Below are 27,783 nucleotides of genomic sequence, written 5' to 3'. Positions count from 1 at the left end.
ACTGTCTTTCTTGGGTACATATCCAGGATGTTAACAGAGCCTTCTGAGATACTTCTGAGAGTATTTATACACTTTTGGTGATAAATGTGAGAATGCCAGTAGGAGCAAAGTGGAAAGAATTCTTGGGGGAAAATGGAAGAATTTAGGGGTGGCACACAAAATAATTTCACCACTACTGATGATTCAAAAGCAAGGAGAATGTAGAAGATAAACTAATAACTAAAAGAGGACTAAGATTACATTAGCTAAGATTGTTAGCTAAGGTTGGATTGGCTGAAGCAAGAATTGGCTTCCTCTAAAGGGCTTTAATGAACAAATTGAGAGAAAACTTTCCATAAACCAGGTACAAAAGAGCAGTAGGTTTGACATGGGATGAAAAGTGGAAGGCTCCAGTAAAACACCAATGTGTAGAGTATGAGTGAGATCTTTATATAAGGAAATAAGCATGACAGACATCTTGGGATGCAAATTATAACTAGAATGAAAGAAGACATATAGCTTGTGTAAAAAAAAAAATACACATCAGCAGAGAATTGTAAATGAAGGACCCCCATGTCAGATTAAATTATGAATTCTTTTTGTAGATTACAAAGTTTACAAAAGTAGTGGAGGAGAATTGGATATCTGGAGTTTTCATGCCTTAGTAATTTCAGGTAGAGAAAATTACAAAGAGAGTTTATTCTGATCAATAAAAAGAAACTGCTAAGGAAATCGCAAACTACTGACATTTCATCAAGTACCTAGTCAGCTTTAAAATTTATAATTGATGAAGGGGACTCTGTTCTGATGTGTATTCTACATATTAAGTTTTTCATAGTTAAAAATAGGATATATAGGTTTTTAGGTGGAAAGTTCACAGAATGAAATTGATAACACAATAACACACATTTTCACTGAGAAAGCAAAGTGATAGAGATTATAATGAAAAAATGTGAACTCCTAGGGAGTGATGTCATAATGAATTATTGTATTCTGAGTGATGGGAAAAAACACTGTAGGAAAGCCCACATCCCACACAGGTATTTTAGTTCAGTTTTAACTGCTTAAAAAGCCACTTTAAAGCTTTTAAAAATAGCTTTAAAATCCTTTTATCCCATTCTACTTTGAGTAGAAGAACTTTTCAAGTTTGTAAAATGTTTGTTTATGAATGTGTGAAAACACTAAAAGTATCAGCAACCAAAAGTTCTCTTTGTGGGCTTAGAATAAACTTGGAATTTAAAAGACATTGACCTTGGGCCCGTGGACCCAGGTGGGTTATTTCTAAATTATTCTGAGATAAATGGGTATGTGTGTGAATATGTAGTGGTACTCCAGGTTTAAATAAAATCATGGGAGTCAAGCTTCATGCCTGAGGCTAGAAAAACCTGTAAAATTTAGGCATCAGCAAGAGTATGCGAAAATATAAAGGCATATTAGTTTTCTTTTACACTCAACATCCCATCTGCAACTTTGTTATTTTAAGCATTAATACACTGAAAATACTAATTAACCTATTAGTAGCATTAGATTGTTCTTGAAGACTAACTGCTATAATCTATAGGCAAAGATATACTCAAGATAAATTTTTAAAAAAGGAATTTTTTTTGAGAAAAGATTCTATTTTCTTCTAACCTCCACTATCCAAAAAGTGGTCAAGTTCTACCATTTCTTCTTTATAACATCTCTCCTTGTCCTTTTTGTCCTCTGACTCTGCCACTATTCTAGTGCAGGCCTTCCATGTCTTGTATCTACCACTGGTTAAGCTCCCTGACTCAGATCTCTCCCCACTTTAATCTCCCTTCCTATCAAATTGACTTCAAAACACAGGCCTGATCTATCCCTCTACTGGATAAACTCCCATGGCTTCCCATCCTATCATCTCCAGGACCAAATATAAAATCTGCCTTCACAAACTGCCCCCTTCCTACTAAGAATTCTTACTACCTTACTCCTCCCTTTGCACCAGACATTAACCTCCTTGCTCTTCCTCTCACAAATCACTCCATTTTTTCAATCCTTCAAGTCTCAGCTAAAACTTCACTTGCAAGAGGTCTTTCCCACTCCTCAATCACTTAATTCTTTAATTCACTTTGAGATAACCTTTAGCTTATCTGGTTATCTTGTTTGTGCATAGTTGATTGACTTGGTTTCCCTCATTGGATTTCTTAAGGGCAATATGCTTTTTTTAAATCTTCTTTTGTTTTCCCAGTGCTTAGTACAGTACCTGGCACATAATCGGTGCTTGAAATTAGAGACTTCTCACTAGTTCAAAATAAAGGCAACTGTGATTTAGAAGAAAGTTCAGTAAACTAGAGCATATGAAGACTTGGGGCCAACTTAAATTCACTTCTTATGTGCTAAGTCCTTATGACAAGTGCTAGGGATAAAAGGATAAAACAGTCACTGCCCTAAAATATTCTGTCTCTTTGCCACTGACTAGTGTAACTTTGGGGCAAATTACACCACCTCTTGGTACTGTTTTCTTTCTTGCAAAGTTGACTGGATTTTCTAAAGCAGGAGATCTTAACCTGAGATCCAGAGACCTAGAAAGAGCCCATTGAATAGTTTATTAGGACATCTATGAAATTGCATAATTTTTTATGCACAGTTGCATAACTGTATTGAAAACTGTATTTCAATATTATTGATTTCCTTTGTAATTCTACATATTTCATTTTACTCATTTAAAAATGTTATCCTGAGAAAGGGTCTCCAGGCTTCAACATACAAAGGGGCCCAAATCATATAAAAGTTTAAGAACTCTGATTCTAAATCTGTGTCTAAGATCTTTTCATCTCTAACATTCTGTGATTTGGAGTAGTAATGGAAGCCTATCAGCAGCTGAAGTTTGTGTGGGTGATAAGGAACAATGACAAAGAGGGAAAAGATCTATTGAACGGACTGTGGGATGTTAGATGAGAAACTGAGACAAATATGAAAGTTTTGAAGGATGATGGCAGGAAATGGGGAGGAAAGAATGTATATAAATCAGGTGCTGAAAAGGCCAGGCCACTAAGGAAGCTTTGACTAAACTCTTGCCTGTCATTAGTGATAAAGAAAAGAAGGAGATGGGCAATTCAGATCAGTTATTTGGGTACAATAGAAATGGAAGAAGGGAAAGAGGTATTTAAGATTGGGTAACTTAAAATCTCTGGACCCTAGAAACTACAGACTGTGATTAAAAGGTCTCCTTAAATTGGTTATGCTTTAAAAATCACTTTATAAATTAGTGAAGGAAGGAACTTTGGGCAATATCAACTGCATAGTTTCTGAGGAGCTTATAGTTCAGGAAGTCAAGATAAAATCCTTGATATCTTAAGAAATTGATTTGTTTAGGTGTGGTGACTGCACTGTAATCCTTGATCCTGAGGAGGCTGACTAAACCTCTGTGGTAGTCTGGTAGACTGACCAAGCTTGAGTATTTTCTATGAATAGGACTAAATCCGATCTGGTGTGTGTTGTACCAGGAGGCTGACTAAATAACTAAGTTGTAAACACAACGGATCCTTTGCCAATCAATAGTGGGATAGGATACTGAGGGGCAATTGCATTTTCAGCCTGGGTAAGATAGGGGAAACCAGTCTGCCCTATCTATGTCTCTTTCTTTAACTATGTGGAAGGATAAGAAGCTTGTTGTTGAGCTTAGATTTTAAAAAAGCATAAATAAAAGATGGAAAAGATAGATGACTGAAGATGACAAAAAAAGATATAAGCTATAGTCAAGGATAATTAGAACCTAGAACAAAGTCTTGGGATAAATACTAAGAAAAAATTATGCTAGAGGCAAAAAGAAAAAAGTATGAGTACTCTTTGAGGCAAATGGAACGATAATGACCATAAAGAGAGGATATGATTATTCATCTTCAATTTTCTCAATCTTGCAGAATGTATTTCAGAATGAAAGGGGAAAAATGATTGGCAATGAATTGGAAATCAGGATATAAGGAGTTGAACATTTCTTGTTGACCTTAGTGAATTTAGATCGGCTTATTTTAATTAATCACATCTTGTAAGAATATAGGTGATTGATTTGTAATTGCCAATCATTTTTAGGAATCATGAAGAATGGATGGGGTGCTAAGGGAATGGAGATGAGAAAACTGGCAAATTTTCAAAAGATTCTTCAAACTATGAACCTAACATTTATTTCCAACAGAATTCTAGAATGGATTATCAAAGAGATAGTTCATGGGGTCTCAGAAAGTAAGGATCCATTAATTAAGAACAAAACATGTCAGGCTAACAATTTCTTTTCTTTTCTTTTTTTTTGATAGGGTCATTAGATTGATAAATCAAAGAAATGCCACAACCTTTATAACCTGTAATTCAATAAGGTATATACAAATGCTTTTCAAAGTAGTCTTATGATCAAGATGGAGAACACTGAACTGTAACAAAATCAGATGGGTTTAGAAGAGGATGAATGACAGAAGTCAATGAGTGGCATCAACTTCTATGTGACTTTGACAAATTACATTAATCTCTCTGGGTTTTCTATGTAACATACAGGGATTGGGCTAGATGAACTTTAAAGTTCTTTCCAGACCTTCTTAATGACTTTCAAGGGAGGTGACTCATGAAATACAAGAGGATTCTTTCTTTCATTAAGTTGAATTTAATATTTTAATTACTTGAATGAAAGTAGAGTTAGCATTGTATTTTAAAGCTGAGCCGGTCAGATAATTAATCCAGTAACAGAATCCTTATTCAAAAAAATTTCTATAGATTAGGAAAATGAAGCACATGTAACAGAATTAAACTGATTAAAACTTTACATAGATGAAAAGAAATCAAGTGCATAGTACAAGATATGGGAGACACAGTACAAAGATCATGTGGAAAAGCAAAAAGAGCTTATGGTAAATTGCAAGTATGGTAAATTAACAGCGTGACATAATAGCTGGAAAAACTAGATTTAGTTTGTGCCCCAGAACATATGTCCCTAGAAAAGCCACTCTGTTGTGTTCAAGTCTGGGCACCACATTCAGGAAGAGCATCAGCAAGCTGGAGCACAGAAGAAAGACAACCAGGATGGTAGGGGTACCATATCTATTTAGTTAACTAGAGATGGTGAGCCTGAAAAACAAGACTTGGCAAGGAATATAATGACTGTCTTCAAGAATTTGAAACATTGGTGTTTAGAGGAAAGATAAAATGTATTTTGGTTGGCCCCAAAGTTACAAATATTTCAGTTCAATATAAGGCAAAACTTCCAAATTTCCTTTGAGAGGTTTACGGCCTCTGGAGATCTTCAAGTAAAGGCTGATGGAACATTTGACATTTTTGTAGGGATTTCTGTTTAAGATAAAAGAGTGGTGTAGCTAATCTTTGAAATCTTTAATAAATCCATTATATGTCTTCATTCTTAGTTTGAAAGGTGATGCCTTATTAATATACATGAACATTGAATATGTGACTAATTTTATTAACAGCTCTCATTTAAGTAGTTTTGACTGCAAGCCCATTTACTACTCTTTCTACAATTTCACACTGCTTCTCAGTCAATACAGTGGGAAAATACATAAGGATAAATAAAACAGTAAAAATCTTCAAGAAGTTTGCAAAAATGAATAAGGAATAAAGACCATCCTATATTATCTGAAAAGTTGTAAATTTGATAAATACTTGATTTAGTCAGGAGTATCCTTGGCATTGCTAACAAATCTTTAAAGTGCTCAAAATGAAGTGAGACAAAAAGGAAGCAAAAAAATGCTTATGGAGGCTAAAACCATAGTACACACACACACACACACACACACACACACACACACACACACACAATATGCCAAAATATGCTTAATAGGTTTAGGTGGATAGGTCATTAAGCAAACTGGCATTAGGCTAATTGGTTTTAGGCAAAATGGCTTCGGGTACATTGATCTGATAGGTTGAGGTAAGACTAGGAAGGAACATATGGTAACATAGAAGAAAATATGGTTTTAGGCAAATTAGTTATTAGGCTATTTGGCTTTTGGACAAATTGATCAGCTTCCCTAACAACTTAGTTTGTTGGCAGGTGGAAACAAAAGAATGAGAATCTGAGGAGAAAAAAAGAAAACCGCTTAAATATCTTCTATTTACAAACCTGAATCATAGGATTCCATTTTCCTCTCTTGATAGTACTTCAAATGCCTCATGGAATGAAAGAAAAGATCTTAGAGCTAAAGAGAGGAAGAAAGACACTGAATTTCTTTCCTGAATGTCTTCTGGCAGCTGAAAGAAGTTCTTGACCTACAATAATAAATGAGGCTCACAAAGTTGAAGAACTATAAGGGTCATCTGATACAAAGTTAAGTAATTCTTTCATGTGTTGGCACTATTGCAAATATCTTCAAACACAAACTGCCAAAATAGTTAAATGAACATCTGATACAACAGAATAACACACACAAACAATTTAGCAGAATAAACTGTTGTCTTCATGTTATTGAAACAATGTCACATCTTTCTCCTTGTGGCCATATACAAGGATAAAAGACAAAGAACAATTAACTAAGGAGGAAAGCTATCTAATTGAAGTCTAGAAAAGGGGTTAACAAATTTTTTTTTTAAATACTGGGTTCAGTTAGATATAGTGTTTCCCTAAAATTACGTAATTTACCTTAGTTAATAAAGGTTTTTCAAAATATAAAACAATATTGAAATTCATGCTGAAAAGAATGTAAGAATTGGACAAGAAGGCTACCCTTTGAAACTTAAGAACTTTCATGAATGTGAAGCCTGTAGTTCAAATTTATATTTGCCAGCACCATACAATCATTCAGTGGCAGAAAACATCAATCATACATGTAATGTTATAGTGTTTGAGAAGGTAAAAAAAACCTTCTTGGAAGAGCCAAGGTTACCAGGATGTGAACCCTTTAAGTTTAGTTCCTATGGCAGAAACCATATTACTATCAATTGCAGCATACTTAAATCACATAGACAACATTTTAGAAAAGCAAAAGGACCTTCCTCATAAGAGCTTAATTTGTAAAGCAAATGCTGTTACTAAAAGTATATCATAGAGTTTTTCCTCTTCAGAGTAATTTTTCTAATGGTGAATAAGATTGAAGTGCTGGATAGAGACTTGATGACAATCATTATTATGATAAATGTTCTGTGGTTCTTTTACAACCATATGTGTGGTTTGTTGCCAAAGTGCCAATTTATTGAAGCTTGAAATGGACGAAATGTGTACTGAAGCCTCTCTATTAAGGTGTTTTCCTTCACAAGGTATCTCCAGAGTGAATTCTCTGGTGTCTAATGAGGTAAGACTTCAAAATGAAAGTTTTCTCACATTTTATGCATTCATAAGGTTTTTCTCCAGAGTGGATTCTTTGATGTTGAATAAGGTTTGAAGATGCACTAAAGGTTTTTCCACACTGATTACACTCATAAGGTTTTTCTCCAGTGTGAATTCTCTGGTGTGTAATGAGGCTTGAACTCTGGCTGAAAGCTTTCCCACATTCATTACACACATAAGGTTTTTCTCCAGTGTGAATTCTCTGATGATGAATAAGTGATGTTCGGTCACTACAGGCTTTTCCACATTCATTACACTGATATGGTTTCTCTCCAGTATGAATTCTCTGGTGTCTAAAAAGGCAAGATTTTAGAATAAAGGCCTTTCCACATTCATTACACTCATAGGGCTTTTCCCCTGTGTGAATTTTCTGATGCTTAATTAGGATGGAACTCTGGCTGAAGCATTTTCCACATTCATTACACAAATAAGGTTTCTCTCCAGTGTGAATTCTCTGATGATGAATAAGGGATGTTCGATCACTACAGGCTTTTCCACATTCATTGCACTGGTAGGGTTTTTCACCAGTATGAAATCGCTTATGCTGGATAAGGTTACCTTCCTGGCTGAAAGCCTTCCCACATTCAGTACACTCATAGGGTTTCTCACCAGTGTGAAGTCTTTGATGAAGAATAAAAGCAGTGCTCCGAGTAAAGGCTTTCCCACATTCAGTACATTCAAATGGTTTCTCACCTGTGTGAAGTCTCTGATGACGAATAAGATTTCCCTTCAAACTGAAGGCACTTCCACATTCATTACACTCAAATGGTCTCTCTCCAGTATGAAGTCTCTGATGTCGAATAAGATTTCCTTTTAAGCTAAAGGATTTCCCACATTCTGTACACTGATAAGGTTTCTCTAAAGTGGGGATCTTATGGTTTTGCATAAGAGATATCTGTGTGTTAAAATTATTTGCACATTCATTAAATTCACAGGATTTTTCTCCATTGAACAATTTTTCCTTCTTGATGAGGACTGATGTCTGGTTGAAAGTTTCTTCACTGGCATGACACTCATTGGATTCCTCTCTGGTATGAATTCTCTGAAGTTCAATGAGGTTTGAATTCTGAGTAAATGCTTTCCAATATACTTTAGCTTTACAGGGCTTTTCTTCTGTTTGTTCTTTCTGATATGTAATTAGATCTAAATTTTGTTCAAATATTTGGTCCATTTCATCAAATTGCTGGGGTTTCCCTTGTGAAGAAACTCTTTGATATCTTACAGGGCTCATATTTAAACTGAGATTTTCCCCATATTCATTATATTCCTGACCTCTTTCCAATATGAGGGATTTTTCATGGATTACTGGCATTGGTTTGAAGCCTTTATTCTGGGAAAGGAATGTCCTCAGGCTCCTCCCTGCAGGAGATCCCCACATTTCCTTTAACTTGTCCTCATTTTCAACAGCTTCTCCAAATACGGGTCCCTGAGGCACAAGCCCTCTAAGTCTGTGCAATATCAGATTCTGGCACTTCATCTCATCAGAAATTTCTTGCTTTGGAGACAACTCCTCACTCTCGGTCTGGGTTTCACAATCTGAAACTGTGAAAAAAAATTAAATATTAAGGACATTTTGTGGGGAATAAATAAGATGATTACATAAAAATCTTCTAGAGAGACATGTTGTTGACAAATCTCAATACTAGCCTCACAGAATGGAGAGGTATATCCATTGGATGATCTATCGTAGATACTTTGTGAACAAGATACTCTCATCACTGTTATCTTAATATAAACACATCTATCTAATATTTAATAAATGTCATTAATTGAATTGAACTGAAGATTTATTAGAGACATGAGACTAAGGGAGGATAGAAAAAACAAATTTCAGACAGGGACAGATCTAGAACTATAATCAAGACCATGTGATAATATGTATATCTATGTTAGAGTAATTCACTTGGGAAAGTCTGAAAGGCAATTGAAGAACTGAGTTTTCATAGTTGGAAAGGCTGAATATGACTGTGGAATTTTCCCTCCCTTCAAGTCCCCTTTCCTCTGGGCTTCTATTCATCACCCAACTTCCTATTCACAGGAACAAAACAGAAATCTGCCTGATAATAGAACATATTGATTTAGACCAAGTAGAGCTCAGGAGGCCATGAAGAGAAGGCAGAAGAAATGACATCAAATTTAAATATGCTTCTTTGCAATTTCTACCCATTGCTCCTCCTTCTTTTTTTCAAGGTCAAATAGAATAAGTCTAATCTCTCTTTATATAAAAGGATTTCAAATACTGGAAGACAGCCATTATGACTCCCTTGAATCATCTTCTCTAGGCTAAATATTCCTTGTTATTTCAACTGATCTACATATGCAGTGAATTCATGGTCTCTCAGTTCATCAGTTATTTTATTTTTCATGATTTCTCTTTCATCCTACCTAAGCTACCTATGGGGACATTCACACCTTAGACTTCAGAATCTCCTCAAATTGTATCACTTCCATAACTCTGAACTCTGAAACTCTCTTTTCTTTATCATAATCTTTATCATTCCATTTCTTCCTGTCTCCCTCTTCTAAAACCTGTTCTTTGTTTTCATTGTGATTTAGTCCCTCTAGCATTTCCTGTTCTACAAGTCCATCACCCTGTTTTGGCCTCCTCAATCTTAATCCAATACGTTAATTAGTTACACTATGTATTCTCATCTAACTTTAATATTCTTGTCTTGCCCTTCATGTTGTGCTAATTCTCTATTCTGAGCCACTTCCATCAACAGCTTTTTCTGTTTTTACTCCCTAGCTGTTCAATATTACTGAATGATGTTATGAAATCATGCTGACTGGGTCCCATCATAGACTGATGTTATTTAATCTCATTTGCTTTTCTCTGCTGCATGACAGTCTTTTTAAAAGACAGATATCTCTATTCTTTAAAATGAATACCCAAGGATTAATTTTCATTCTCCCTCCCCCTCCTTCTTTCTCTCTCTTTGTCCTCTTTCCCTCCCTCCCTCCCTCTCTCCCTCTCCCTTTCATTACTCCCTCCCATTACATTCATCCTATAGGTTCAATTATTTATGTGCAGATACTTCAACTCCGTACATACAGTTTCACTAATCTAGGCCTACATCAATTGCCTGCTGAACATCTTCACCTGAATAAATCAATAGCAACTCAAATTCAATATGTCCAGAATTGAGCTCATTATCTTCTCCCCTAAACTTGCCTTTCTTCCAAATTTCTTTCTGCTGAGGGAACTACCATCTAATTCCTAGTCTCCAGATTTATGGTTTCAGCATCATCCTTGATTCTTCCCTTTCTTTGATCCTTTTCATATTCTATCAGGGTAAAAATTCTATTAAAACTACCTCCACAGTATCTCTCTCACCTTTCCTTTTCTTTGCACTCACATGGTCATCATCATAATGTAGACTCACATTACCTTTTGCATGTTTATTAGCTGAACTGCACACTTATCCTTTACCTATCACTCAAAAGATTTAGTCCACTTTAGTTCACAGATCAAAAGATCACTTCAAAGAGATTTGGTACATTTTCTAATTTTATTCTATTAACAACTCAATGAGGAAGATACTATGAATATTATCATCCTTAATTTTCATAGGAGATTCTGAAAACTGAGGTAATTTGCTACTCATACTCTGGGGGCAGAGGATGGGATTTGAACCCAGATTTCTGTTATGTTAACCCTAAAACTTTAAATACTTCCCAACTGGTCTTTTGTCCTGTTCCCCTTGTCCCCTATCTATAATCCACATGTTTTTTAGTCAGTCTATATGGATTATTAAATTCTTATCATGTGCCAGGAGCTATAGTAATAAGTGTTGGGGATATAAAGAAAGGCAAAAACACTGTTGTTACTTCCAAGGAGCTTACTTTCTAATGGAGGAGGAAACAGGTAATAATTATGTACATATAAGATACATGTAGAACAGCTTGGAAGGATGCAGGAATAGGAAAAGGCCCTGAAGGAGGGGCATTTGAGCTGAGCCTTGAAGGATGCCAAGAGAGCTGAAAATCATCTATGGTTAAGGTCTGACCCTATTTCTCCTCTACTACAAAATCTGCACTGCTTCTCTGATGCCTCTACAAAGAAAATGACAATTCACAAGCCTGGCTTTTAAAGGCCTTCTACAACCAGCCTCTAACCTACCTCTCATTCCTAGTTTAATATTACATCCTTTCAAGCCCTCTGTGATCCATACTGAATTGCTAACAGTTCCCTGAACTCAACATTTTGCCTTGTCTTTGGGCATTTACATAAGGTGTCTAATTCTACCTATGCCTTGACTGTATGCTGTCCTCAAAGCAGCTTTTTGAATCCTTGTCTTCCTTTAAAGTTCAGCTCTGATACTAATTCCCCTGTGAAGTTTTCCTTTATTCTCCAAGTTTTTAGTTAGTGCACTGCTGCTCCTCAAATCACTCCCAAGAAGATTATAAATTGTCTTTGAGGGGTTTTGTCTTTTAATCCCCGTACTAGTATACTGCTCTGCACAGTTCAAATATTTGTTGAAATGAATTAAAGACAGATGTTTCTTCTGGAGAAGAGGAAACTTCAGGGCCAAGATAATTGTTTTCAAATTATGTACGTGCATTTTCTTATGTAAGATAAGATTAGATTTATTATGTGTGCTTCCTGACTGAACAATGGAGCTATAAAGGGATAAATTTCAGTTTAATAGAAGGAAAAATTAACAATTTTTGTTTGTTAACAATGGTTGTTTGAAAATAGAATGGGTTGCCTAGGGAGATAGTGAGTTCAATGTTGCTTAGGGCATACAAACAGAATGTAATTTTTTGATAAGAGTACATACAAAAAAAATCTTCAGTAGATACCCTACATTCTGAAAGCAATCATGGAATCAATTTTCAAGATACTTCAAAGGGAAGAATGAAAAAACCTTGAGCAATATCATCATCAAAAAAATGTAACAGAGAAGGTGTCAGCAATTCATGATGCTCATGCCTATTTTATCATATTCATCAAGTCTGTCTGAGAATGGCTGGTTCATATATTGACTGTGTCTTGTATCAACATAGAGGAAGGACACCAGCAGGCGTTTCACAAGGGATATTCTGTAACAGAAAGTTTAACAGTTACACAATTGGTTGAAAAGTATAGAAAAGACAATATCCTTCAGAGGCTGTTTGTGAGTTACAAAAAAGAATGTGACATGGTGATGCAAAACTCAGACATAATGCCTCCCATTCACAAAGACTTCTACTATGAATATATTAAGAGCATAGAAAAGTCCTTTGTAGCTACAACTAGAGATAATCACAGAAATGTTGAAGATATAAATAAATATCAAATAAACAGGGAGAGATGTATGCATGCCACAGATGTTTACCATTGTTATGAAAGGTGCCCAGTGTAGATCTCCTATAGGAGAGGGAATCCCATAAATGGTGAGGTCCTTGAGATATTTTGATTTATGGTCTTAATTGTTTTGATTGCATCTAATCCTGAATACTGGCAAAGAGAATTCCAAAGAGAAGGGTGTTACAATACAAGTTGGGGCAAAGTGTACCAATTGCCTGCTCATAACATGCAGAGCTGGATAAAGAACTTAGTGAATTTCTTTGGACAGACACTGCAGAGGAGCAATTTCTTGGGTCAAGAACCAAACAGGAACACAGATCCAGAGATGAAGAGGAAAAAGGAAAATTGTATAATGTTATTTGGTGATTCCAAGCTATGATTTTGTGATTTTCTGGGCTTCAAAATTTCTTCATCTGTAAAAGGAGGGAATTTCTAACATACCTTTCAGCTCTAAATCCTATGATCCCTGACACACAAAAAAAATGATCCTTTTTTTAAACATTAATATTTTCGTTGTGTTCCTTTATGGCTGTGGATTAAGAAAAATCACAATCCCCAAAGAATTATAATTACTGGTGACCCAAAGGACAATAAAAGAGATGCAGAATGGGATTATAAATAGATTGCAATGATTTGTACTTGAGTACAAGAAATAGGTGAAAATCACCATTCAGGAGATGTCTGAAAAATAGATAAGTTGATCATTTAGTGAAGAAGTGAGTAGGAAAAACTGCTATACCAGTGCTCTTAAAATGTTTTTGAAAATGTTAAAACAAAGAAAAAAAAGAAAGGACCCCCCCAAAAAAAAAATAACCCAGGAGGACCACCAGAACATTGGGTATAAGAAAATGTGAGGATATATCTGAGGATGTGGAATATGAATAACATAAGAGAAAAAGGCTTGAATATACTATGATTGATATCAATGGAAAGAATTTCTTAATCATTGAGAATAAGGCTGACAATACTGAATTTAAGGAGAAGCAAGAGAAGGTAAAACAGAATAAATACAACTACAAAAGACAGTGAATACAAAATAGTGAAATTGTCTTATAAAAGTAATTCAAAATCCAAGAACCTAGAATGATGATCAAAAAAATAAAAACAATATAAAGGGTTTTTTTTTAGTTTATGTTGGAGGGGCAAGTGGAAAACAATCCATAGAGGATTGTACTTCATGAAATGATAGAATAATGGAAAAAAAGGCTAAAGTATCCAAATGTTATTTGATTGTTTTTGTTTTTGGTTATGGAGAATGATCTTTGAACAGTCTCAAAAAAAATTTTTTTTTGAAAGACTATCAGACAGGTAGATAATGGGAAATAGTACTTCTGGATTTCAGTAAGCAATTGATAAAGACTTTTTGCACTTTTAATGTTCAAGAAGATATGAGCTACATAATGTCAAAATTAAGTATTTTCAGAATTGGCTAAATGACTAAACCCCAAAAATACTCCTGATTAGGTTAATGTCATCTCAAGAGAAGTGACACAGGGATCTATTTGTTTTTGAACTGAAGTTCATGTAAAAGAAGGTAATCAGGATGGTGAAACAACTAGAGTCTATGCCATATGAGCAGCTGAAGGAATTGGGGAGGTTTAGCCTGAAGAGATAATTTGGGAAAGAAGAGATAATTTATTGAGGTATTCAAAAGATATGTCACTGGGAAGAAGAGGAAGGGAAAGAGAATAAGCATTTATATGTTTTCTATTATGTACCAGGCACTGTGCTAAGTGCTTTGACAACCCTTTGAGGTAAGTGCGGTTATTATTCCAATTTTACAGTAAAAGAAACTGAGGCAAATAAGTTAAATAAAGGCAAATAAGTCACAAAACTAATAAGTGACACTGGATTTGAACTAAGATTTTTCTGATTTCAGACCCAACGTTCTATCCACTGGACCTCTGAGCTGCCTCAAAAAAGAAATTTGACTTTTTCTTCATGTCCCCAGATGAGGCAAATTTAAGCCTGATGTAAGGAAAACCCATTAAAACTGTCTAAAAATTGAATGAATTGCCTAGGGTGATAGTTAGCTCTACTTTGTTGAAAGGCTTCAAAGAGTTACAGATCACTCAGGCATTACTGTAATTACTTTTTTCTGAGGTCCCTTTCAACTCTGACATTTTGATTCTGCAATGTATAAGGCCTTGTATCCAGAAGGAAAGTTAGACTTGAACAGTGCAAGTTATTTCCTTGTAGCTGCCAGCCAGAGCCATATGGATTCAAAGTATTTAGATCCATGTTTTTTCTAGGATGTTCCTGACCCTAAGAAAGTCATGAAAAGAAGAGAGTCATTGAGGAAATGACTCAATGATGCTGCTAAACTTATTTCACTGATATAGCAAGTAAAGAATTCCCAAAAGTATGAGTTATTTTAGCAGAGTAAATGAGCAAGGATTGGATGACAATCCTGTTGTGGATTTTACTCACATAGGGCAAGCTTTCTATTGTTCAGGGATTTATGAATTACATCTTTTTGCCAAGGCAATCTGCCATTCCATATCCAGTGAATCCAATAACTATGTATAATACATTGTTGAGCACACAGGAGATGTGCAGTAAATATGTGTTCAATGACTGAATGAAGGAAAGATTCTCACTCACCTAAGCAATCACCTTTTAAGACCTTTTTCTCTTCATCTCCTTGTGCGTCCAGGACCCATGGCTCTTCCCCTCGTTCCAGCTGACATATCATATCAGGCTTAGTCACTTGAAATCCTGCTCATGGAGAAGGAAACTGGACCTGGTGGACTGCCCTGCATACACAGACCTTTCCCAAATTCATTCTCAGCCTCTGGTTAAACAGAGGTTAACTAAAATATCAAAGGCAGGGTACATGGAGATTATGACAGGAAAGATCTGAGTGATCTCTGAAAGTGCCTAATGAATGTATTCCCTTGAGAATTCATAGAGCATAAGTATGCTGCTGATCTGAGCACAAAAGAACAATTAGCTTATGTGTCCTGTTCACTTTAGCTGGGCAGGAAATTTACATTTCTGGAGATGTCCATAGACTTTGGTAAGAGTTCTGGGCCTAGTGTAGGGTTTCTTACAAGTTTAGAGAAAAGAGAAGGTACAAATTTAAAAAAGCTCAAGAAAATTACCCATTTCCATTGTATGTATCAGGCACGTTCCTTGGACCAAGGAACAGAAATACTGTCTCTCAGCCTGGATTAGAAATTAAATTAATTCTTCAGAATGCTAAATATTTAACTTAAATATTTCCTGTAAAATAGGTAATTATAAGTTTGCTATAACAGTTTTTATTTAAAAATTTGGGGCTATCACTTTAAAAAATTATGAAAATGTATAGGATGATTTAAAAATGTAGCTTCAATATATCAATATGAGTCAACTATCAAGAATTTGCTTTATGTCTGAAACCCCATAATGTAGTTAGTTTTCATTTATAAGTAAACGATAATAAAATGTAACTGTTAGGGAATATGAGAAATTAATTAAGCCCTAAGCTGTGGTTGATAAAATTTTGCTATTTGAAGTTAAAAACTCTTGAGACCATAATTAACTATTGTTTTGAGTTTTGATTACAGGAGTGTTTATCTGAATGATCATGAAGTCAGTAGTAGAAAATGGTATAAGCCACAGAAGAAAATTGTAACAGATAAGATGCTTGTCTTTGGGAAAAGTCAAAGGGATAATCTTGGGATGAGCTAAGGTTGACTCAGTTTTCCCATTGTGCTTTCTCCTATTTGAACAGGAAATTTCTTGATCTCATTAATTCTGATTCTCGCCTTTTATATTCTATGACTACATGACCAGCCTGGAATCAAACAGAACTAAGAGAGTCTTTTTCCCTTGTTTGGTATATGTCAAGTCAGTCTGTGCTCTTGAAGAAATAAATTTTGATACTGCTATAACTATATTCCACTTTTTCCTTTCATAGAACATTTCTATAATTTGGGCAAGTGAGCAGTAGAAGTTTTATAATTACAATACGAAATCTATTAGTAAATAGACTGATACTGGGATATCTCTAAATTACCATAATAAGATGAGGCATGAAAAATCTTACAATTTTAATCTGTATTTGTGGCCAAATTATAATATAGGGATGATAACTTCTTAAAGGGGGAAATTAAAGTAATAAGACAAAGATGTAATGGAAAAATTTTCTAGTTAAATGGAATAGTAAATTTTGAGAAAGAAATAGAATAAGACTTATTTTTTTTTTTAAAGAACTTTACACATATGTGTATGACTCACTTCCAAAGGTATATAAATAATATGGAAAGTTTTGGTTTGGATATATTTTAATAAGAAGGTCTCAAAATTGGAGTAAGGATTTTACATATAAAATTGCATTGATAATTATAAAGAAAATGAAATTATTTCCCTATTTTCAAGTATTTGATCATTTTAAAAGACAGAACAGTTCATTTTACAATTAGATCCTCATGAATTTTTTAAAAATTATTTTGATTTATAAAAAAGCCAAATCTGAGTTTGAAGAAAACCTTACCTAGTGAGACAATGTTGCCATAATTCTCCAGCATCACATCCCTGTAGAGACTCCTCTGATCAGGGCCCAAAAGATGCCACTCCTCCTGGGTGAGATTCACAGCTACATCCACAAATGTCACAAGAGCCTGAAACAAGAAATTCCTGCTGCAGCTCCAGAGAGGCTTTCAAACTTTAGCACTAATGAGGGAAGAAGAATCTTAAGCAAGATGGCATAAGGTGGCATAAAAGCTAAGCAGCAGTGTGTATGTGATTGTGAAAGTATGATGAGAAAGGACTATTGAAACAGTATAGGCAGTGGCAGAGAACTGGAAATTGAGGGAATGCCCATCAATTGGGAAATGACCAAATAAGATGATATATATGATTGTAATGGGATATTATGGGATATAAGAAATGATGAGCAGGATGCTTTCAGAAAAACCTAGAAAAACTTATATGAACTGATGCACAGTGAATAGAACCAGGAGGACATTGTATTTTGTAATGGCAATATTGAACAATGAGCAGCTGTTAATGACTTAACTTTCTTAGTAATACAATGATCTAAGCCAATTCCTTTTTATTTTTATTTTTTTGCTAAGGCAATTGGGGTTAAGTGACTTGCCCAGGGTCACATAGCTAGGGAGTATTAAGTATCTGAGGCCACATTTGGCCTCAGGTCCTCCTGGCTTCAGGACTGGTGCTCCATCCATTGCGCCATCTGTCTGCCCCTATCCAAGACAATTCTAAAGGAAGTATGAGGAAAAATGCTATCTATCTCCAGAGAAAGGATCCATGTACACTGAATGCAGATTAAAGCAAACTTTTTAAATTTTATTTTTCTTGTGCCTTTTTTTGTTTGTAGATTTGCTCATTTATTTATTTATTTATTTTTGCAACATACCTAATATGGAAACCTATTTGGCATGACTGCACATATGTAATCTATACCAAATTGCTTGCTATCTCAAGAAGGGGGGTAAAAGAAGAAGAAAGGAGGGAGAGAATTTAAATCTCAATTTAAAAACCAGTGTTAATGATTAGTGTGAAAATATGTTTAACATGAATGCATATGTAGAATATATCAGATTGCTTACTGTCTTGGGGAGAGAGGGAAGGAGAAGAATTTAGAACTCAAAATCTTATAAAAAATGAATGTTGAAAACTATCTTTACATGGAAAAACAATGTCAAAAATTGTTTTTACATGTTATTGGGGGAAAAAGTATAAAAAAAAGAAATCACTATTATGGACCAGAACTTGAAACAAGACCGATAGAAACAATGCTTATGTACTTGGTTCACACCTTTGGGAGAGTTCACACCTTTAAGAGAGGATATATAAGGAGGAGTTCCCACAAGCCCATATAGAGACTTCTGGGAGATTCACAAGTCAGGATTCAGTGGAGGAGATTCACAAGTCACAGCTCCCACAAGCCCACTCTCTCTTGGAGGAGTCAGATTCACTCCAACTTCAGCTTTTGTGTTGGCTGGAGACATTGGGAGAGGTTGAAGCTAGCAGAGGCAGAGGCAAAGGACTAGTGGCAAGAGCTCTTGGAACCAAGGAGAGAGATAGGCCTCTAAGAAAGCTAACTGAGCTATTTTAGAAGAGACAATAAAGGGCTGGACTTTAACACCTGCTGCATTTGAGGTGATTATTACTCGGAACTGAAACTAAGGCTGCCTCCAGAAGCTCCCCAAGAAACCTGCTCCCAGAGAACATTATTGAGAGAAGAGAACACTACAAATCAGGCAGACAGGCAGTGATATATGTGCTTCTGCATGTAAGCTGATTGTAGGCACTGGTGCATATATAAGCATCTGCACACATGTTAATTATGGAAAGAAGTGTGATACAATGTGCAAAAAATTTGCTTAAATATATATTAATCATAGAGAAGTGTATGTGAAAATCTGTGTAAAAGTGTATGTTTGCATGTATCTTAATTATAGGGATAGGGGAATTCCCTTGCACAGATGAGGTCTGAAATGTAGCAGTGATGGGTAACTGGAGGGAGAGATCTCACCTTTGGCTCAGCTGGCATGAACTTGGATGCCATCATCTGACCTCAACTCTTTTCTGGGTGTTCAGCAAAAACTCTCACTAAAGGGAGAAAAAGGAGAGAAATAGAGAGGAGTTCTGTTTTATAGTCCCCAATCCTACCCTCAAGAGTTTACAGGGTGACTTACCAACTTGACTGTTGTCAGTTTTAACTAAGAGTTCTAATTGTGATAGAATATACACCAATTGTAAGTCTGATATACTACACATGCCTGCTATGAGTTTGCATAATTGTATCTAACATACAGGATTAGGGGAATACACATGGGATGCTTATGAAAAAATAAATATATTAGTTTGGTGACAATGAAAAATTCAAGTCCATTTTGACTTCTATATGGGAGGCCCTTAAAAAATTCTTAACTGATTTTTTTGTATTCATTTTGTCCCTTTGCTACCACCCTGATATAAGCCTTCATTATCAATTTCCCCCCAGACTATTACACTGATGTACTAACAGGTGTTTTCAGATCCAATAAATCCTTTGTAATACTAATAGGATAATATTACTTATGTGCCTGTTTGGACATATCACTCCTCTGCTTCAATTTTCAGTGGCTTTCCACTACTTGCCAAGTAAGGCTCAAATTCCATTGCAAGGGAGTCTTATTTAATTTGATGTCACTCTATTTTCCAGCCTTCTTATATTACACTGCTTCACTTATCTTATGGTCCAGTCACACTGGAGTGCTCTATGCCTACCGTGAACATGTACCCTTTCTCCCTATGATCTTCTTGCTTCTTTCTGCCCTTCACACATGACAAAGTCAAATCAGACATGTAATGTCTTATGTGAAAGACAGCACAACTCTCCCTCCTTCTAAACATCCCTACTATTGTTCAGTGTATCACCCACCCAATGCCCCAGGCTTACAATCCAAGTGTCATCCCCAATTCCTGCCTATTTCTTACCTCTGTTCCCAACATCCAAACTGCTGCCAAGACCTGTCAGTTTCACCTTTGCAGCATATCTCAAATATGACCTATTTCTTTCCTTTGACAAAGCTACCCCTCTAGTGCAGGATCACTGAAAACAAAAATCTTCTTTTTGGTGGTCAAAGCCCTTCTTAACTTAGGCTCTAACCCCATTTTGCATTTCCAGTCTTCTTATACATTATATAATTCCTCCCCATCTCTACTCTTCAATCTAGTGACATGGGCTTCTTTGCTGTTTCTCAAATAAGACTCCAGGCTTCAGGAGATAGGCCAACTCTCATTCCTGGAAAGCTCTCCCTTTTTCCCTTTATCTCCTGACTTTCTTCAAGCCTTACCTCTAATCCCTATAGCATGCTTTCTCTTCCATTAGAATGTGAGCCCTTAAATGACAGGGAATATCTTTTGCCTTTTGTTGTATCCCAGCACTAAGCACAGTGCCAGGAACATATAAATGATCACTGACGGCTGAACTGTCGAATTTGTGGAAGGAAAGGAGTAAAGCATAAGGCAGAAAGAGGCCAGACTTTATATTTGATCATGGAAGTAAGTGGAGTTTATTAATTAAAGGTAGGGGTGGTTCATGTGTATGATCTGTTCATACATGAACATTAGACAAACCATTTTGGCAGCTGAGTGAAAAATAGACTAGCTTGGGAAGAGACCATCAAAGCATTTGGCATACCTCCAAGAGAGAGATAAAGAGGCTCCAAACCAGGGTGGTGGCTTTATGAATGAAGAGGAGACATGTGAGAAATGTTACAAAGATAGAGATGACAAAAATTGGCAACAGACTGGATATGTAGGATAAGTATAAATGAGGAGTTGAAGATTATGCAGGGTTGTGAGTCTGGGTGACTGGAAGGATGGTAATATCATCAATAATAATAGGAAAGTTGGAAAGAAGGGAAGTTTTTTTGGGAAAAGTACTATGCTCTGTTTTGGACATGTGGAATATGTATACGTATGGGACGTATGGGACATCTGAGATGTCCAAAAGGTAGATAGTGAAAGATAGGAATTCAGGAGAGAGACTAAGGTTGAAAATAGGAATCATTTGCATTGAGGTAATATTTGAGCCTGCAATAGCTGATAAAAGCACTAAGCATGATAATATAAAGAAAAGAGAAGAATGAGAACAGTCCCTGGGGACAGCCAAAGTTAGTAGACATAAAATGATGCAGATCCATCAAAAAGATTCAAATGGAGTGAGTGGTCACACAGTTATAAAGATATTTAACATAACCATTCAGTATTCAGGATTTGTGTCTGTGTATTGTTCTGAATGCATACCACAAATTTTGAAATGTATTATCTGTATTATCAGTTGATAATGAAAAGATTATTCACTACTATTTCTTTAATTGCCAATTTGATTGTTTAATATTTTTCAGTTTTTATATAGGTAGGCCTACATCTTTTATTCACTGTACTTTTATTTCCTACTAATCATTAAATCTGTGATTTTCTCTAATTACTTATTTTCTTGTATGGAATAGCAAACTATCAATTTCTGGATGATTTACAGATATGTTAGAAGATACTGGGTTGTTTTTTCCTTTGAGTTTTCTTCAATTAGAGATATCCTAGGGCAGTGAATAAAATACTGCACCTGGAATTCAAGCCTGGGTTCAACTCCTTCTGCTTAACACTTAATGGCAGGGTAAATAAGTAACAGACCAGAAATTCTCATGTGGGAAATGCAATTTACCGAGGAAATCACAAACCCACTGATTCACTTATAGCGTATTATTAACTAATATTAAGTTTATGATACCCTAAAGTCTACATATCTTTTTCATTCAAATTATTGTCTAATTATACCTACCTGATTTTATACTGTGAAGGAAGTTTCTGAAATTAAGTACAAGACTGTTTTGTTTATTTTGAATAAATTTCATCTGAGATCCAGGTTTACTTTCTAGCATTTCCAGATCTTTTTGGATTCTATCATCTAATGTGTTAATTAAATCTCCAAGTTTTGTAAATTTTTGCAAATTTGAGAAGTAGTGCTATTTATGTTTTTATTCAAGTTCACTGATAAAAAATATTAAATACTAGGGCCAAGCTCAGAGCTTGGGGCTCTCCACTGAGAGCACCTTCCCTGATGATACTAAATAACTCTTAATGACTACCTTTGAGTTTTGGTTAGTCAATCAGGAGTAAATCCATCTAACTCTGTTATTATGCAGTGCAATCTCTCCAATAGCCTCAAACTGTTTGTCAAACAAACTAAACTAAATCTCCCTTCTTGCAACCTTTGTTATTATTGCCATTCTTCAAGTCACCTAGTCTCTCAACCTCCCTGACTCCTTACTCTCTCACCCACATCCAATCTGTTGCCAAAAATTGTCAATTTTACCTTTTTAATATATCTTCTTCTCCTCTCTAACATTGCCACCACCTAAGTGCAAGCCCTCATCACTCATGCCTGGACTACTGTCTATTGGTCGATCTGGTGGCCTCAACTCTCTCCTCATTCCAGTCTATCCTTGGCTGTCAAAGTAATCTTTCTAAAAGAGTAGCTCTGACCATCAGCCCATTCAATTAATTCTAGAGGCTCCTTATTGCTTCCAGAATCAAATATAAAATGCTCTGTTTGTTTAAAGGCCTTAAGAAGCTGGCCTCTTTCAACTAGAAGTTGTTTTATACCTGAGTCCCATATCCATACTCTGCTCTAGTGACACAGATCTTGCTGTTCCTTCCACAAGACACTTCATCTCCTAATACTGTATCTTTTCATTGGCTGGAACATGCTTAAAATGCTTCCCCCTCCTCATCTTTGCCTGGTAAAGTCAAATCTTAGGTAAAACTTCACTTTCTGCAGTAAGCCTTTTCTAGTCCCCCCATAAGCTCATGTTTTCTTTGAGTTTATCTATATTTATTCTATATATATTTTCTTTGTACATGGTTGTTTGCATGTTGTCTCCTCTTGTAGAAGGTGAATTCTTGAAGGCAGAGACTTTTGTCCTTATGCCCCACAGATGAACATAGTGCCTGGCATATATATAGGCTTGTTGACTTGATTTTTATCATTGCCTTGATCTACCAGTCTCCTTCTAGGAGAAAATGAACTAAGATTAGCTATTCTTGATGGATGATGCTTTCTTTACTCAATATTTATTACCCATCCATATTAATAATTTATTCCAGGATTTTGTAAAGAAATTGAAAAGTTGCTTATTTAATTTGCATATATAGTTTACAGATTCTGTTTCAGCTTTAACATTAAAACCAGTATAAAAATCTATCTTTTATGGGTTCAGCATCTCTCCTGTTCTCCATTATCTTTCAGAGAATATCACCAACAAATCATTCTTCTTGGTAAAGAAAATAGAATTAAGCATGAGCTAGTTCTCTTTACTACTATTATCTTTCTATACATTGTGATCTGTATCTGTATACTGTTTCTGTAATTCTGTCTCCCTGATATAACTAAAAACAAAACAAAACATAAAACAAAAAACTTTTTTTTTTTTTTTTGTTCTTAGCGTCACATGGCAGCCTCAGGAAATTCTATGAGTCAGATATTCTAATTCAATTCTTATAGACTATGTTAGGCTTTTATATTAATTCTTAATTATTTGCCCCTGCTTGTATCTTCTGTACATGTCTTCAAAAATTTTAAATTGATAGGTTACAAGGGAAGGTTCAAATGGGGGGAGGGGACATTATTTATATATACATACATATATATATGGAGAGAGAGATGGAAACCAAAAATACCAAAAAAAGTTTTTTAAAAATGGCTTTTGAGCCATTCAGAGAACTGCTTCTCCTAGTGGGTATTCTAGTATAATTTTAGTAAAAAAGGATTGTTTGTTTAAACTCCATCTCAGAATGATCCATTGCTTCAGATGCAAAATATTGATTGACTGATACAAAATCTTTTTGCATTTTCAGAATTTGCATCTTCAAAGTTTCCTATGCCTGGCAGGATGATTTCCCCTAAATCTATTCTCCCCAAATCTATCCTGCAGATTAGCTAGCCTATTATCCACTTGCTTTCTTTTTCTTTATCGCAAATGGAATGGGGGCAGCTTGGTTGCACAGTGGATAGAGCACCAACCCTAAAGTCAGGAGGCCTTGACCTCAAACATTTAACACTTCCTAGCTGTGTGACCCTGGGCAAGTGACTTAACCCCAATTGCCTCAGCAAAAAAACAAAAATAAAAACAAAAACAAACAAACAAATGCAAATGGGATGGTTATTTCTTTCCAAAGATCCCATCATTTCTACCCCAATAATCAATTCCTTTTCATTGATGAGAAGTGGGTCCAGAAAACAAATTCCTTGCATTATTTCTCCTACCTTTTGAAGGATGAAATTATCAGTAAGGCAAACCTTTAAGGAAGCCAACTGTTCTCTTTTACAAAAAGAGAATTCTACCAAATATTAGGATGCTTGGAACTCTATTATTTCACTGTTTCTCTGCATTTTCCCCTCCCCTTCCCACTACTCAATCCCTTTATGAAAACCTAGTGAGCTCTTTCCTTAGACTTACTCATTTCTTGCAATAGAAATGACTTATTATTTAGACATTATCCTTAGACTTATTCATTTCATGTAATATAAGATAATGTTTCTTTTTCTGTCTTTATTGTCAGTTGAATGCTCCCTTCCTGTTTCTCTCCTTTGGTTCCTGAATATTCCTTATATGAATGTATTTTCTGAATATATCTTGGTCTCTACTTCCCCTATCCCTTGGCTTTTATTGATCTTATTCCTTCTGAATAAAGTATACTCTTTTTCAAACCCATACCACAGGTCTCATCTGTCTACATATCAATGAAAACTAAAAGGTTAAATTTGTTTTTCATTAAGATGTCTACTTCAACTTATTTAAAGAGGACCTATAGAGAATTTTTTGTGGGAGAATCCTTTGGTAGTCAGTCTGATGAAATCTGCCTTTTTGAGATAATGTTTTTAAATGGCATAAGATAAAATGTATAGTATTAAAAAAGAAATCAATTATAATGAAATGTATTTATTAATATATTAAAAGACAAAAAAAAAAAAGCTCACCTATCCCAAGTTATGAGTTCCTGATCTAGAGAAGAACAACCAGGATGGGCTTGATTGAGTTAGATAAGGAACATGTGGTTGTTCCATATAAGGATTCATTGAAGGAAATGGTGATGTTAAACCTGGAGAAAAAATGATAAGATATCTATCATGTGATACTAAATATTTAAAAAGGCTGGATTAGATTTATTCTGCTTAGCCCCTGAATGTAGAACTAGAAGTTTCAAAGGGACTGATTTAGGCCTGATGTCCTACCAATTAGAACTCTCCAAAATGAAACAAGTAGCTTCAGTATTCTTCATCTCTTCTTCATAAAATGGGATGACATTTGTACTGCCTATCTCCTAAGACTGTTGAGGAAAATATGATTTCATCAATCTTAATGTGCTCCAGAAATGAAAGATAGTAGATTTATGGGTATTTGGGCAATGAGGGAGCAGAGGGAAGGGACTAAAAAACCATAAAAACTCTAGCCTTGAGCTCTGCTCACCTTCAAGTCCAGTAATTAAGTGTTCAGGACAGGCAACTCTTTTGCATTTAAACAGATGAGTCAATATACAAGTTAGACTCATGCATTTATTCTGGCAAAGAATTCTATGCATTGACTTTAAAGTTGTCCAAGATAGGACTTGAGCCCAGATCTCCCCAATTCAAAATCCAGCTCTCTTTCTATTAAGCTTCTCACAAAAGTGATGGGAAATTTCAATTATTCAGGAACCTGCAGCAAAGCAGAGAAGTCAATCATTGCTTGGCTTGCCCTAATGATAATGATAATTTCATTCTAAAAAAGTAAAGGAACTAAAAAAAAGGAAATTCTATTTCATATTTGATTCTCATTAACGAGCAGGAAGATGTTGGGTTGAAAATGATAGGAAAGGTGAGGGAAATAACTATTCTCTCATTATTAATATGCCAGTGAGGAAGCTGGGAATAATTTGATATACAACCTAGAGTTTATGGAGAACAGAATCTAAAAAATCCAAAAAAAGTATGGGTAGGATTCTGTGGACTAAAACCAGGGAAGTAAATCTAGGAGGAGTGGGAAGGGTATTTCAAGAATGAAAGATTGAGGATACAAAGACATGAACAATTCTGATCATAGGAAATAAGTTGTTTAAAAAGACTGATGGGAATGCTAATCAAGCTACATTTTTGAAAGACATGACCAGAAGATGGAAGCAAAAGCAGAGACAGGAGAGAAGGCAGTTAAGGACAGAATATTGGGGAACATGAAAATTAAACACTTGGTAAGAGGAAGGGAAACACATATTTATTAAGTCAACTATACAAAGGTTTACCCTTATTTTCTGAATCTACTGGGAACTATATGTCCTTCTTTTTTTTTTTTTTCCCCATGAGTAGATGGGTCTTTCCAGAGAACACACTTTCTACCTTTTTTGTGCAGATTTTCATTCCAGTTTCCCCTACACTAAGGCTGCCTTTGCTCTGGAAACAGGTTCGGTCAACTGAGGATTCTTTGCTTTCCCTTTCTGACTCTCACCAGTCCAAAAGATTGAACTGGTATATATATCTAGGCTGAACCTTAGGTATTCTTATTCATAAAAAAATTAAATTCACATTCAGATGAGACAACAGCCAAAATAGCTAAAATCATATCAGAGACCAGACAGAAATGATACTTTAAGTTTGAATGCAGATAGAAGCATACTTAAAAAAAAAAAAACCCAGCAAACACTGTTTTTCTCATTTTTTTCTGTTTGTTTTCTTTCACAATATAATTAATATCAAGATATATTTTGCATTAGTGTGCATGTATCACCTATGTCAAATTGCTTATCTTCTTAATAAGAAGGAAGGGGAGGGAGGAAGAAAATTAGGAAGTCAAATTTTTTAAAAATGTTAAGATTAAAATGTAGTTGGGAAAAAGAATAAAATATTTATAATAAAAAAGAAATGATACCTTAAAAATGTGACAAAGAGGAAGGAAATGGAACAAGATGACAATTCTGAAGTCAACTTTCCACAAAGGGGAAAAATGTCAAAAGGACCCTTGTTCTTTTGCGCACGTAGGTAAGGAAGAGAAACTCAATCCAATGGAAAAGTAACTAAATAGATTTGGATGATATGTTTTGAGAAGAGTCACACTCTTAATTTTTAACTTCTTGTTGTTGAAAGAATCTAAGTAGTTCTTAAATAATACAAAATAACCTTTTATTTCACTTGAAGAGAATCCTGACAACTGGGTATAATAAGTCTGTATTCAATAAATAAATGACTATAAGTGCTGTCTCACTCACCTGAGCAGTTACCTTCTCATGTTCTCTCCCGTCATCTTGCTTGATGTTCAGATGTGTTCAGGACTCACAGTTCTCTTCACTATTTCTGAGAGCTCATACCAGGTTTGAATATTTGAAATCCTACTTGGTAGGAGAGAGAGTGAAATATAGTGGCTTGTCCTGGGTATCCAGAGCTCAATTCTAGCCACTAGGTCTTCAAGGGATAGAGAAGATGAGAAGGGTCTCATGTCAGAAAGGTTGAGAGAAGTCCTGAGGGTCTTTTGTTTGGGGTCTCAGGACTGTATTACTAGTATTCTTCAAGAACTTTTCCCCCCTGAAAGCAATTTTATTATATATTATGTTCCCTCCATCCTTGTAGCCATCATCTATAACAGAAGGATCAATTCAGGCTTATACACAAGATCCTGATCAGATAAAAATGTAATTGGGAAATACTTAACAAAATAAATAAAAGCCACAATATAACACTGATGACATTAATTTGTGGTTT

General features: G+C 35.3%; 1 protein-coding gene and 1 pseudogene across 5 annotated transcripts; both read right to left on the bottom strand.

The window, feature by feature from the left end:
* LOC127544676 (ribonucleoside-diphosphate reductase subunit M2-like) overlaps positions 1-27,783 on the bottom strand; it is a 681,272-nt pseudogene that overhangs the window by 564,688 nt on the left and 88,801 nt on the right.
* On the bottom strand, positions 6,376-27,388 carry LOC127544668 (zinc finger protein 501-like). Of its 5 annotated transcripts, none has more exons than XM_051971426.1 (6): positions 27,294-27,388; positions 25,036-25,157; positions 19,042-19,118; positions 17,035-17,161; positions 15,159-15,272; positions 6,376-8,806 (listed from the first exon to the last, which is right to left on the bottom strand). In XM_051971426.1, exons 3-6 carry the CDS (start codon positions 19,075-19,077, stop codon positions 7,188-7,190), a joined length of 1,896 nt encoding a protein of 631 aa, XP_051827386.1. In that variant the 5' UTR covers positions 19,078-19,118; positions 25,036-25,157; positions 27,294-27,388; the 3' UTR covers positions 6,376-7,187. The 5 variants fall into 5 exon arrangements, with proteins under 5 accessions (XP_051827386.1, XP_051827388.1, XP_051827389.1 ...); XM_051971428.1 differs by lacking the exon at positions 27,294-27,388 and adding an exon at positions 25,291-25,756; XM_051971429.1 differs by lacking the exon at positions 15,159-15,272.

The sequence above is a fragment of the Antechinus flavipes genome, chromosome 1, assembly GCF_016432865.1.
Source record: "Antechinus flavipes isolate AdamAnt ecotype Samford, QLD, Australia chromosome 1, AdamAnt_v2, whole genome shotgun sequence".
Lineage (NCBI taxonomy): Eukaryota > Metazoa > Chordata > Mammalia > Dasyuromorphia > Dasyuridae > Antechinus > Antechinus flavipes.
The sequence above is the reverse complement of the archived record's forward strand: the minus strand, read 5'-3'. Positions and strand labels throughout refer to the sequence as shown.